General features: G+C 38.2%; 1 protein-coding gene and 1 long non-coding RNA gene across 6 annotated transcripts in view; both read right to left on the bottom strand.

Moving 5' to 3' along the window:
• Positions 1–5206: 5206 nt before the first annotated feature.
• Positions 5207–9967, bottom strand: LOC137347695 (uncharacterized). Its single transcript, XR_010968998.1, has 4 exons — positions 9888–9967; positions 7894–8035; positions 6494–6625; positions 5207–5946 (listed from the first exon to the last, which is right to left on the bottom strand). It is a non-coding gene; the product is annotated as an uncharacterized lncRNA (long non-coding RNA).
• Positions 9968–10987: 1020 nt separating this feature from the next.
• Positions 10988–14609, bottom strand: part of LOC137347694 (multivesicular body subunit 12B-like) — a 211120-nt gene continuing 207498 nt past the window's right edge. For 4 of the 5 annotated variants that reach the window (XM_068012454.1, XM_068012455.1, XM_068012452.1 and 1 more), the window contains one exon: positions 13338–13418. Coding sequence is in view for 1 of the 5 variants with exons in the window: in XM_068012453.1 (XP_067868554.1) it covers positions 13332–13418 (87 nt within the window). In the remaining 4 variants the exon portion in view is untranslated. Of the gene's footprint in view, positions 13419–14609 lie in introns of all 5 variants that reach the window. The other variant, XM_068012453.1, reaches the window with a different exon arrangement.

A 14609-nucleotide genomic window follows, 5' to 3' on the forward strand; every position in this document is an offset into this window, starting at 1 on the left:
CTATGTGCCCTCTAACATAAGGCCTGTCCACCAAACCTCTGCCTGTTCACTGTGGTATTGATGACCCAGATTCCCCTGATTGATTGATTGATTGCCTGTTGTTAAATATCACAAGGACACTCCAGTACCCTGGCAAATGATCTTCTTTATGATTTGTCATCAGTGTATCATTTTTAAAAAATTCATTCATGGGATGTGGGCATCGCTGGCGAGGCCAGCATTTATTGCCCATCCCTAATTGCCATTGAGAAGGTGGTGGTGAGCTGCCTTCTTGAACCGTTGCAATCCATGTGGGGTAGGTACACCCACAGAGCTTTTAGGGAGTTCCAGGATTTTGACCCAGCGACAGTGAAGGAACAGCGATATTGTTCCAAGTCAGGATGGTGTGTGACTTGGAGGGGAACTTGCAGGTGGTGGTATTCTCATGCATTTGCTGCCCTTTTCAGGACCTTGGGTTTCATAAATAGAGGCTCTTCAGCCCAAGAGTTGGCCATTGCAGCTAGTGCTGTGGTAGATGAGAGGTATTACAACCTCTTTGGCCTGGCTAAGCTCCACAGTCCTCTTCTGACTTTTAAGTAACCACTCAAATTTTCTTCACCCAAGCCCCCTGCCCACCTGGATTAGAATAGGCAAGATCTACCCATCAGATTGTTTCCCAAACAGAACCTTGAGTTGCCTGAGCAATGACACTTCTATTTCTTTCACCTTTGATCAGGAGGTATTATAATTGTAGTTTGGCCAGTGGTACATCCACTGAACTGCTGTAAACGTGGGCCACCTTAGTTTCCAAATATTGGTCACTGTACACAAACTAGGGTCGTACTGGTGTTAGTTTGCATCCTGTATTTTTGGCAGTGGGCCACCTATTCGCTAAGACTGAAAATAGGATTGCTGTCAGAATTTTTGCACTGGCTGTCCATGCACACTCAGAAGTGGGAGGAATCTGATCATTCATTCGGTCATTGAGTCTCCAACTCCTGTGAAATCACAAAGTGATTAGCTTGGACTCCTAATTGCCTCAGGGTCTTGCACTCTGATCAAGCGACTGTTTCCTTCCATTATCCACCACTTCCAGAAATTGATTCTTTAACATTAATTGGCATAGATGTCTAGCTTCAATTTCCAAATAGCTCCATGACTAAATCTCTAAGTACTTTATTAACCTTTCTACAACTGGTTAACTTTTTGTCTGTATTCGTGACCTGTTAGTTGTGAGAAGTAAGAATAACAAGTTTTACAGTGTCCATTGGATCCACACACAAAAAATATCCAATGAGTACTTAACTACTCAGTGGCAGTACAAGTCTGTCAGCACAAACTTATTTGTTTGTTGAATCAGTAATTCAAAATCTCTTATGAAACCATCTCGGTTATCCCCTTCTTTAAAATTTGGTATCAGATAGGGCTTACGAGCTAGTCCTCACTTACCAGACTTGCTGTCAGCGTGCAGTTGTCTAGCAGTTCAAGAGCATGTTGGTGCTGTTTCTCTGCTCCCTCTGCCTTGAGTCTTCAACAATGTTCCTTCTCATCAGCCTCAAACTTGCAACCAGGTCAAAAGGAAATTCAAATAAGTGTCTCTTAAGTTCAAAAAGAGCTACCAATTAAATATATGTTCAAACAAAAACCCACGCGATACTTGTATTTTAATTGAATTGGATACCTAACCAGATACAACATCTGGGGCAATGGTGTATCAAAGCAAGCTGGTTTATTTTTTTGAGAGTGAATCTGGCTTTAACCCCATATGTACCATGATAGAAAGAAAGAATGGAATCCCATGATAAACTCTAGAAAAAATGCTTGACTCTTGTCCCAATTACATAAACAATAAATGTGAGAATTTTACTATTGAATCCATTCTTATGGTTCATACTGTGAATAGAATCTTCAATAGTATTACTCTTAGTAACACACTTCTCATCTTCTGTCAGGTTCAGATATTTTAGCTATTTGATTCAACAGCTCCACAGACTGAACAACGTTTTACTACAACCGACTATCACAAATCAAAAGAAACACCAGTATATTTTAGTGCCAGTCATTTTCTGTTGAAGATATAAGATGACAAAGCACAGGTAGTATTTCAAGGAAGGCTGGTGCATGAGACGTATTCACCAGGTGAGAGGTATGACAAATGCAAAGAGTTTTGAATATTTCCAGCTCCTCTCACTTCATATGAATTACTCAGGGAATGCTGATGTAATTTGGCACAGACTTAAGTTTTAGGTTTTGAATTTGAGGTGGGGTTAAATTTAAAACAAAACATGAATATTGTCTGGCCATAGCAACAGTTTTCACTGTCAAGTTTGGCATTTTTTTTTTAACCTTTTAGGGTCTTAATGTCATGTTCATAAACATTGAATAGGAGAAGGATTCAGACCAGGGTTGTATGAAAAAACATATGTGTGCTACATTTAATGACAGCCTATGTTTCTACAGAGTTTACAATGCAATACATAGCATAACAGTCAGACTGCAACCCGAGCCATTTAAACCAAGTATGCAAAACACTTAAGAAACATACAAATACTGATAAATCCTTTTCATGCAAGTGGTAAGATATTGGACGAGCTGCTACTCTGAAAGGAAAGGACGTTTAAGTGTTTGTCTGTAAAATTTGTTAGAAATGTGCGAAGACTATCTTTTGGACAGATTGACTCATGAACAACACAACTGCCTCACTGAAGAAAAGAATAATAATGCATAGTCAATATTTCTAGTCTCTGACTATGTAACCTCCTAATATTCATTAAAATTCACAGCCTAGATATTATCTTGCAATCTAAGTAACTTTGGATAAATTGCTTCTGGGAGTCCAAAACATAATCTGAGGATCCTGGTCTTGTAAATAATGTGTAAAAAGAAGAGAAAACGTCACAGCTTAATGGAGCACACTGCTAAAAGCAAGGTGTGTAGTTTTCACATGATGCTAATGGCTCAACATGACCCAGATACACCAAATGTCATTAGCTGGAAAGACGTATGGGAATGGTTGGCTTAATTTCCTGATAATATTTGAACTGTAAATATTTTTCATCCTATCAAAACCATCCTTAGTTTGGTAGTGAATAAACAAGATGGCTTCAAAATAGTTTAATAGAAAATATATTTTTCTTTTCCAATCACAATTAAATGTGTCTAGTCCTGAGCTTAATTTCAAAACAAAACAAAAAAACATAATTTGGTAATCTCTTGAAAAACTTGTAATATAGTGTAATTAAGAAATCTGAGCAGCAGGGCAAGTTCCTGAAGAAAGGCTTTTATGAAACATCTCTCCCAAACTCTGGGAAGTCAAGCTTATACTTGCCCAATACTTTATCTCACAGGTCAACCTTTAAGAAATATTTAATAATCTTATAAATATTATCTTAGCACACGTTACATGCCAGAAAACATGTCTGCGTTTTACAAGCTGCAAAGTACAGCCAGTACCCAAACAACTTACAACAGCTTTAACATGTGGTCAGACATAGATTGGAACAAATCATGCTTGAAGGATGAAATTTCACAATGCAGCAAAAACTACCATAAAAATGTTAGCAGAAGTAATTGACAGAAGTTATTGGAAATTCAAAAAACTTCATTTGTTTAATCTTTTTCATTTGGACACTTGGAGCAACTCTGATGAGTATTTACACCACAGGATTAGATAGATTTCAGACTGATGAATACATTTGTGACATTCTTTCAACCAGGATTATTCTCTAATTGCCTGGCTTTAAATCCATAAATACCATGACAGAAAGGAAGAATCCCATGATATACAAGTACCTCAGATGTGAAGACAATTAATGTATTTTATCATGTCATTCCATGACTCTGTGTACATTTATAGAATAAGTTAAACTCTGTTTAACACCGCTAGCTGTTAGGGTTGCCAACTTTGAATGTATTTGTGGAGGTTTTGTCAGGTGACCTCCTCCCTCCAACCTGCCCAACCAGTCAAATATCCTATTTCCCCATATTCCAATTTTTTTTAACTAATAAAGAAAAGTGTTCAAAGATAAATGGGAAAAAACACAAAATCGTAACCTCCTATGATCTTTCTCCAGGGTTGCTCGCAGCAGTGTCCAGGAGATTAATCTTTAATTCCCGGGGACTCCAGAATAATCCAGGAGGGTTGGCAACTCTGTGAACAGGCCTGACAGGGAAGTTAAATAATTTCAGTCCAGAATGGCAGCACTTTTGTGATGGCAAGTTAGGAAAGTAGAAATTCTGAAATACAAAACAGAAAATACTGGAAATACTCAGCTCTGGCTTTTGTCGAAGTAGAAATTCTGACCAGCTCCATCATTACCTAGTGATGCTTCTTTGCGGCCTGGACTCATTTCTAACAGCAGGACTTGCTCGGGGAAGGAAGAGCTTCTAAGCTGGCAGGCGAACACTTGTGGAAGGAGGTGAAAGCCAAACTGACGATGTGTTAAAGCACATTCCATGCCCATTATAATCTTTATTAAAGTTAATTAAGGCACTTTAATCACCAGACCTTTACCATTCTACACCATCCCTATGGCATGAACAAATACCTCACCATGACTCTAACCATATGATGCACAACTCACTCCAGCTCCAGGTCTCAAGAACTCTAATACAGTAGATGCTGGAAATCTGAAATAAAAACAGAAAATGCTGGGCATACTCAGCAGGTCTGGCAGCATCTTTGGAGAGAGAAACAATATTAATGCTTCAGCTCAGAGCCTTCAAACGTTATTGACTTGAAATGTTAACTGTTTCTCTCTCCAGAGATGCTGCCTGACCTGCTGAGTATTCCCAGTATTTTCTGTTTTTACCTCAAGAACTCCCCTCGCTCAGAACGACTTAGTTTTGTGCCCTCCACCTGTATACTTTTACACTACAGCACTGCCACCGCATTGAGAACAAAAGACAGGTACCATTCCCATCTGCATTGCTTCCCCAGAGTAACTTCGACCCCATCTCACTGTAACCAACAGTCCAGGTTTTACAATAATGATGAAAGGTCACTGACCTGAAACGTTAACTCTGCTTCTCTCTCCACAGAGCTGCCAGACCTGCTGAGTATTTCCAGCACTTTGTTTTTTATTTACAATAACTGGGATTGTCCAGTTCTAACTTTTATCTCACAAGTGGCCTTTGGAAGTTCAAACGGGTGAGAGAATAAGTAACTCTGAAAATGATTGGTTTCCTCGCCCTGGTGTTAAATGAAACCAATAAACGAGCACAGCAGTCGAGGCTTGATGGTGAAATTGTAGGTTTTATAAAAAGGCACATTTTGACCAATTTAGTAGGTTGTGCGTAATATTTGTGAAAGATTACAATTAGTAAAAATAGCTCAAAGTTATTTTGAAAGGGAGTGTTTGCTCGGTTCAGTTGTTGGGCCATTGGAGTCTCGATGCTACAACTGGTGATATTTTAAGAGCTTTACTGTAAACAGCATGTTGTTAAATGTCAATACATACTCTACTTCAGCATTCCTCCAGGTAACCAATCTGGTGACAGCTGGTACATTGCGACAATGAGTGTCCTGATCGTGTAGTTCAGTCGAGATGTTAAGTATAAAAGTTCTAGTCAAAAGTGTTGCCAGTTGCCATTGAAATAACAACAAATCACATGGGTGTTCCAAAATACTCATTCCATGTTCTTATTCAATAAATATACATTCCATGAAACTTGGAAACATAAACTCATCACGGTGGCTGTTTCGCAGTCAAATAAATGTCCTCCTTACAGTGCATTTCTATCAACTGCTTAGAAACTCAAAGTAACTCTAGGCGGACATCTGAATAAATGAAGTTTTCTTAGCAACTGATTTCTTTATTATTAATAAGTCTTGTGTTCGCTGGCAAAAGGTACATTTAAACCAAAGCATATCAACTGGAGAGAAACAGATGGTTCTGTTCAAAAACTATCAGAATTGATGGCCTTCTATATAGCCTTATAAATATTGGAAGCAGATGAGATCATTACCTATTAAATTTAATAAAGAAAACCTGTGTCATTTTAAACATGCATTAAAATACACCGTCAAAAGTTGTAGTTTGGATGTTTAAAAGTTTTAAAAGATTCACTCAGGTAAAAAAAAAGTCAAGACATAACTAACAAGGTTTTATAAACTGCAGGGTGTGGTTCATTTGTTTTGACTGCAGAGACTAAGACAATTTGTTTGACTACGTTTCATAAAACATAACTAATTCTGAAATGAAAGACTCGGCATCATCCATTGTGGCCCAAGGAAAAATTCTATCATAAAATAAAGCATATGATACACGCAGAAAAATGAAAGCATCTGAAAAGACATTTGAAAAGCCCTACCGCAGCTGGGTAATACTTGTGGTTTCTGTATCTGATACAACTTAGTACAAATACAACTGTTAAACACCAACACAGTCATTAACTACCAACTTAAATAATCTTTCTGGATAATTAAAGGATTATTTGGAAACGTGTTTTTTACGATGGGAATATTTGACAGTGGTCTCAAGGGGATATTTATACGTGCATGTTCAACACGTACCTCTACAACATCAAACGATTGTTCCCGAATAACTCTCGTATGTTGGTTAACAAATCTCACTACAGACTGCCAATTGGTGTTTGCAGGAAAAATCCTCAGTGAGTTGTGTCGACAGAAGTGGAATACAAAATGCTGAAATCAGAAGCTTGTCTCAAAATTAATTTATTCTAAAAGTTAAAAAGGAACACTTAACAGCTACAATTAACAGCCTAGACACACGAGTACCTTTCGGGTTAAAATGACCCATAAACTAGCACCAGCTAAAAAGCAACATACAGCAGATGCTGCAAATCTGAAACAAAAGCAGGAGAATGCTGGACACGCTCAGCAGGTCAGTCAGCATCTGTGGAGAGAACATATAAAGTGTTTTACCCGAGGGTCGGCACGGATAAACTACCACAACAAAAACAAGAAATGCTGGGATCACTCCGCAGGTCTGGCAGCATCTGTGGAAAGAGAAGCAGAGTTAACGTTTCGGGTCAGTGACCCTTCTTCGGAACTGACCCGAAACGTTAACTCGGCTTCTCTTTCCACAGATGCTGCCAGACCTGCTGAGTGATTCCAGCATTTCTTGTTTTTGTTTCAGATTTCCAGCATCCGCAGTATTTTGCTTTTATTTTACTAAATTACCCCTGCTCTCTTCGCGAATGCTGGCTGATTGCTGTGTTTTTCCAGCATTTCCTGGTTTTACTTTTCTAAACTAGTAGCGTTTACGTTAAAGTGACCTCTGCGCTTTCAGTGCTGATTCCTTTTCGACCATTTCTGTATCCCTAGTATAATAGTTCACGGTCACTGCCCGCAATAAAATCACAAACTAGCGCGCACTAAACCACGGGATCGAAATGTCAATTTCTTCCAAACGCTTTTGACACGTAATAGAGTCACAGCCCTGTCTCTGGGACAAGTAAAACCCGGAATCTTGTGTGTTTGTGTAGTACCTTTTGGAGCTAAGCTTGAATACTGTCTCGTACAGTTAAATGTTTGAGAAAGGGCTTCTGTAAAAAAAGATACTGGAGCAGTTTAACATTTGGGAGACAAAAAGGAGCAAATTTAATTCTGATTAAGCTGAAGGAGGGGACTTAAAAAAGAATTCCAATATTGTTACAAATAAAACAAGATATAGGTCCTGCGACCACGAGATTATATTGCACAAACACATTGTGGCCAGCTGATTGAATTGACAAATTTAAATTATTCAGAGTTTGGGCCAGACATGTCTGAGTATTGGCTGCTCGGCCGCTTCGGAGCTTAAAGATAGTGCGGCCCGTGTTTCTAAGAAATAAACAGAGGGAAAATAATGATTAATGGAAAGCTTGAGAATGTTTTACAATGTTGGGCTGCAGATGAATCTTCTCCGCCAGATGGGATGTGGCTGCCACAACTTCAGCCAGATAACTCACCACAGCGGCCGTCATCCCTGTCTTCAACATCTTACACCAAGTGGTCTGGTTGTACATCAGTCCTTATATTTGAGAGCATCCAGTTACCTGGAGTCTCCGCTGGAGCTAGGTGTCAGTATAACCCGTGAAAGTTAACTCCGACCTTCAGATTGGACAGAAAAAGGGGAACGAACATCTTTTAAAAGAGAAACGGGTTAAAATATTTACATTAAATTAGATACAAAACAAATCAAACATAAGAGACTGGGAAAGTACAGGCAATATGGCAACCAACAGTGTTCCAATTCCCTTTTACAATTATTGTAAGCGTTTATCTTTATAATTTGGTTAGTATTACAGAAACTTCATTCCCACCATTTGAGTGACTATAAGTAATATATTAATAGTAATATTACTGTCACAACCTGTGAACTAAACATAACTTCAGAAAAAGTCAGTCTGAGAGCCGCTGTCCTGCAGTCAAGGGTTAAAAACAAAAAAGACAGCTGGAATGTACAAACTAAAAGTGAGATTTAGCTTAAGAAATGATTGTGATTGCCAGCACAAGTACATACCGTCATAATCCAATTACCTGCAAATCACTTTGCAAAATAATACACGCTGGCTATTCAGGGTTCGTTTCCTGTATGAAAAACCCGCTATAATTACACATCAGAACCTGCAAATTATCTTAGGCAGGGCGTTCATGCCATGTGACGATTAGCTGGTTGTACCTTCGTAACCAAAGACATGTTCATTCATGGGGTTCAGCCAGCTTGACTGATGTTTCCACAAACTGAGAAAAAAAATCTTGCATTATATAAAATGATGCACGATGAAGGAATGGATTACAGGCGTCCACTTATTTGACCAACACATGTGTAATTACATATAGTTTTTGAATTTTGATAATTTGTGCTCAAATTATTGGCGATTTATTTGCGAACAGTGAACCAGAAAGCAACAGGGCGGCACAGTGGTTAGCACCGCAGCCTCACAGCTCCAGGAACCCGGGTTCGATTCCGGGTACTGCCTGTGTGGAGTTTGCAAGTTCTCCCTGTGTCTGCGTGGGTTTTCTCCGGGTGCTCCGGTTTCCTCCCACAATCCAAAAGACTTGCATGTTGATAGGTAAATTGGCCATTGTAAATTGTCACTAGTATAGGTAGGTGGTGGGGAAATATAGGGACAGGTGGGGATGTTTGGTAGGAATATGAGATTAGTGTAGGATTAGTATAAATGGGTGGTTGATGTTCGGCACAGACTCGGTGGGCCGAAGGGCCTGTTTCAGTGCTGTATCTCTAATCTAAATCTAATCTAAACTATTAAAGTCATGTAACCTATTGTGAGTGAAAATTGTGGGCTTGAGCTCGGTGGGGTCGTGTAGTATCCAATGGGTCCCAGAGTTTCTTTGTGATAGAATACACAGATGATTCCAATTCTGAAGAAGGGTCTCTGACCTGAAACATTAACTCTGCTTCTCTCTGCATAGAGGCTGCCAGACCTGCTATTTCCAGAAGTGTGTTCCAGAAATTAGGGATATATGTAAAATATGCTTAAAACTAAAACATCCAAGGAAAAAGCACTTGCACCCTGAAATGTCCCACAGCCCATAGTGAAGGAAATATAGGATTTATAATGTATGGACAGCCAATGTCTCCTCAAAACACATTAACCAGTATACCAAAAATGAATGAATCCATCAACGCAGCCGTTTCTATAATTATAATCTCAAAGATCAGTGACAGAGTATGAGCGTACTTTGTGCTGACGAAGCCAACCACTTCCCTGAGTACATTCATGAGGCTGGATCACACTTCTGTATTAGTTAAATGCTCAATTATATAAACTTAGAAAGTTATAGACAGCAGAATCGCAAAGGCAGTTTCTGGACATATGCCACCTTTGATGTAAATCTTGGGTGATTTTTAGAAAGCAGTGGAAGCACTCCCCATTCTGATAGCCTTTGAAACCCTTTTCCTCTTTCAAAAGAAAAATAAAACATATATCACACTCACCAAACTGCAATCAAGAAGTCCTAGCGATCATCATGGCCTAGAATTTGCTGTGGCAGGGCATCTAACAGGCAGACTTGACCCTGCACCCTTCAGCTGAAAAAAAATGTTTGCCTACAAGGTTGCTGAAAGTGCAAACTGATAACGGTACAGTAAGGGTAATAGGGTATTTGCAACCTTAGTGAATAGGAAAACTCAGATTTTCTCCTTAACCAGAGATTTAAGGATTGGGAAATTAACACAGGAATGACCGATAAGAAGGGTGAATTAAAGGGAGTGAATTCAATGTCAAATCAGGTATAGAAAGAGAGATAGAGGGAAAGAAAGAAAGATAGGATTGAGAAATGTGACAAAGGAAAAGTAAGAAATATTTAATTTCAAATCTGACATTTTTAAAACCACCCTGAAAACTTCAAAACTTGAAGAAATGAGATTCAACATTTGTAATAGTCAATTTAAGAGCAACAATTTTCCTTTTTTCTGAAGATACAATATGAGGCGAAAGAAACTGAAGTTAGTTGCTTATATAGTACATGACTATGCAAATATGGCAGAGCTCTGGCCCAGCCTCTTGCAAGGCACAGACATGCCTGCAATTTCTCAGGCTGACTAGCCATCTTTTCTGTGATACGTGAAGTATAACAGGTAAAGAAAAATTCTTGAAAAATATCATCCTGATGCTTTAGTCACAGTGTAGTCAGACTACATTCTTACCTCCAAGTCAGGAGGTCGAGAGTTCAAGCCCCACATTAGGACTTGAGAACAAAATAGACTGAGGAGTGCTGCATTGTTGGAGGTGCCATGCTTCAGATGAGACAATTTCTGCCTCTTCAGATGGTTGCAAAAGAGCTGAGAATACTCCTGGTGCCTTGGTCAACATTCTTCAGTCAACTAACACAACCCAATTAGCTGACCATTTCTTGTACTTAGTGGGAAAATGTGTACAAATTGTGTGTAGCATACAAAACCGTAATTCAGAAGGAATTCTTGGCTGTGAAGAGCCTTGGGATGTTGAAGATGCGAAAGGTGCTGCATGAATGCAACTTTTTTCTTTCTAATATGCCATCATGAGAGTGTTCATATAAGCCAGTTAAAAGATATTTTATTTAACAAGTCACATTATTAATACAGACTCAATAAATCAAATTGTAAACCTCCCTTTGTAAATACAGGAAGCAAGTCTACAATAAATACAGAAAGATTTTATTTCTAAATATTTTAAGAGCAGTGATTTAAATCTCTAACAATTAAAAATAAAACTGAACTATTACAACTGTAGGCTGGGGAAAAGATAAACATTTTAAATTTTTTTTAAAAAAGGTAACATTTGGATGGAAGTTCTGCAGCTTGCAGGTACAATGTCACCATGTTTTAATTATTCAGAACAAATTGTAAGTGAATGAGATGGGGATAGTTAGTTATACTGTCAATGCTCTTAGCTCTGTTCTGCATAAAAGGTTCATCATTTAATAGCAGGGTGTCTTTGCATCATATTTAAGTTCACAGAGCTCCACTAGACATTTAAACGCAGCCAATATTAGTACAGAAATGAAAAATGCCTAGTATCCTTTACAGAAATGATGACAGGATGCTTTACATTATTTCTACAGAGCAGACACAGAAAATATAATCAGGCTTTCTTGGACTAAAGGGTTAAGCACACAACTCATGCAAGATTGAAAATCAGATGTTCAAAGACTTTGAAGCACTTTGTTCATTTCAAATAGCACCAACGAGTCAGAACACTTGTTTTACACCACAGGTTATGAGGTACTACGCCAAAAAGACAAATGACAAACGTGCAATTCTAAACACTGGCATTATTAATCTGAACACCCAAGCCCTACTTGACATTAGGCAGCATTTGTTTTGCACAGGAAATGAAGGAACATTTTAAAAGGAAAATTTATATACATAATTGCTATACATGTTGTTGTTTTTGTTGACCAGCTGCCATTCATTAAAACACTAAATTCTTGTATCTGCTGCAAATACAGTACTGAATGTTGATTTCTCCCAGTGTGGATCACAAAGCTTAAAAGGAGGCTGCAGCAGTTGGGTTTATTGAGGTAAGGCTGGTAAATTAATGGCAGTGTTTAAAGAAAAGCATCTACTTAACAAGAACTTACAGTGTTACACAATGAAAAGTGTTTCATAGCATTAATTTAGAATCACAAACACGTTAAAAACAATACAAAAGAGTTCCAGAAAGCAAAAAGGAGTCCACATTAAAAAAGAGTCCAAACATTAAAAATGCAGTGCAAAGCAAATCAGTGCATTTTGACAATCCTACACTTTTACTCAGATTACAACCATAGAATCATACCTTATGCAACTGTAGAAAAACTGCAGGCAAATATTGCATTAGGACAGCACAGATGCCCTTTGTTAATAAAGGAACCAATAAGAAAGGCAAGTTTTAACTTTTGTTCACTCACTGCGATTTAACTAATACAGTTTTCTCATAAACAGCTTTAAATTATAAGCAAGAAAATTTATAGGCTGGAAGGCTTTGCTGTAGAAAATCTGAGAATCCCAACAGAAACCCTTCATGGTTAGATTCAATTAAGCAAAATTGGAAAGAGTAAAAAAAATGGACAGAATACCAAAACCCCCCTGAAGTTTTATCTAATTCAAATTTCTGATACCAAACTTGGTATATTCCAAAAGAAAAACTGATAGCTGTGATTTTACTAGGAGAGAAATAACAAAGCAACCCTGATTAGAAGGCCAATCCAAATAAAACTATGTGAAAGAATGTCTCTGCAGAAATGTAGCTCAGCAAGTCTCAAGATTGACCACGATGGTCGCTAGTTCCCTATCCTCTGATCAGAATAAAAAATGTTATTTTGACTTTGCTAAGTTTTGTCTTAAATATTAATCTCTCCTTGGGACTACAGAGGTTTGACTTATTAGAAGTAGGAAATAAAAATAAATCAGCTATATCATGACATTTCAAAACTTAATTTTATTTCCTTAACTTAAAAATACATCTAATCTCTTAAAATGTCTGAAAACAAATGGCATAATGTTCAGTGAAATGGTGCATAGTTTGTGAAAATAACTATTACCAGTAGCATTTCTGAAGTGTGCAAAACTGTTTTGACGAAAAAGGAGAAACAGAAATAAGCTATGGCTCAAAAAAGCAAAACATCCAGCCTTTGTTTAATAATTGTTAAATGATTAACCGTATTCAAGGCCAGAAGATTTGCAATTAAAGGTCACATTAAACACCGTATTTACAAAACTCCATGTACAAAAGGATTTTACCCTATGTTAAGTTGTAGGTAGACTGCTGGTTATTAGAAATACTGTCCTTCCATTAGTATGAGAATACCATTTCAGGAGAAGATAAAGGAAGCAAAATCTCCAAACACTACTTCTGATGGTGCCTGTTCCAGTAGTTATCTGTCCCTTAATTTACAAGAGCTCCATTAAGATCCATCTTCAGGACAATGGTGATTGTTGACATTTAGTGGGACTTGGTGGAAGACGAGCAGCAGCACTCTGTTCTGTTCTAAAGCTGTAATCATACTAGAAAAAAACAAAACTAATCAAAACTTTTACATCCATAAAATCGAAGGAAAAGATGAGGAAAATCATGAAATATTGATTACAAAATGATAAAAGATAGTAAATTTGGGTTAGCAGGTTAATTATAATTCAAAATATTACAGAATTTCAGATTTGCAGTTACATTGATAAAGGGTTTGTATTATGAGGAAGACTATGGGTACTAGGAATGCTTCCACTGAACTTGGTGCAGCTTTGAGGTGATCTTATTGGTTTATTATAACTCTAAATTGACAAGATAAATGTAGGCAATGTTCAATAGTAACACATGCCGTAGGGCAAGGTGACATGGATTCAAGCTTAAGACAGTAAAAGTTAAAGCTTAACTGTGAAGACATTGTATCTTTTCATGCAGAGGGTGGTGAATAGTATGTATAAAAAACACAGGGAGACAATGCAAGCAGACATAGTAAATTGCAAGACACATATGCTGTTTATATTTTGGCAGACAAGGCTATTGACAGCTAAAATGGAGTAAGAAGTCTGTAACCTTTGGGAAATAGGACTGTGTGGAGCAGAATGGATAACATGCCCAAGGACACCATGAGATCTCGGACATTGGTGAAGGGGAATAGTCAGTGAAATACATCTAGGAGCTTGCTTGACTACCTGAAGGAGTTGGGGAGGAATCTCTTGACTTTAAAGAAACTGGCCAGGTTCCTCCCCTGCACCCCACCTCCTCCATAGAGTTAACATTACCCGAAATAGGGGAGGGGTGGTTCACAATATTTTCAGCAACAAACAGATAGAGTGAGCACTGGTGAGCTTGATGATCTTTTCTTGTTCTTTTTATATGTTAAAGAAAAGCATTGGTTTGAAATGAGGTGAAAAAAATTGTGTAATGGAACGTACAAATACCTAAAGATCTTTAAACAGGCCAAGAATAGTTCAACCCACAGTTGCAACAAACATTTAAGAAAAACCAAAGAGAGACATGTGCAATACAACTTTGCAATCAGTAATTTACAGGTGAGGTGAGAAATGACTACCCTTGACATCAAGGTAGCATTTGACTGAGTGTGGCAACAAGGAGCCCTCTCGGTCGCTGTCTCTGCCTCCTCCCTCGCTCGCTCTCTCTCTCTCTCTCTGCCTCCTCCCTCGCTCGCTCTCTCTCTCTCTCTCTGCCTCCTCCCTCGCTCGCTCTCTCTCTCT

The sequence above is a fragment of the Heterodontus francisci genome, chromosome 32 (genome assembly GCF_036365525.1).
Source record: "Heterodontus francisci isolate sHetFra1 chromosome 32, sHetFra1.hap1, whole genome shotgun sequence".
Classification (NCBI taxonomy): domain Eukaryota; kingdom Metazoa; phylum Chordata; class Chondrichthyes; order Heterodontiformes; family Heterodontidae; genus Heterodontus; species Heterodontus francisci.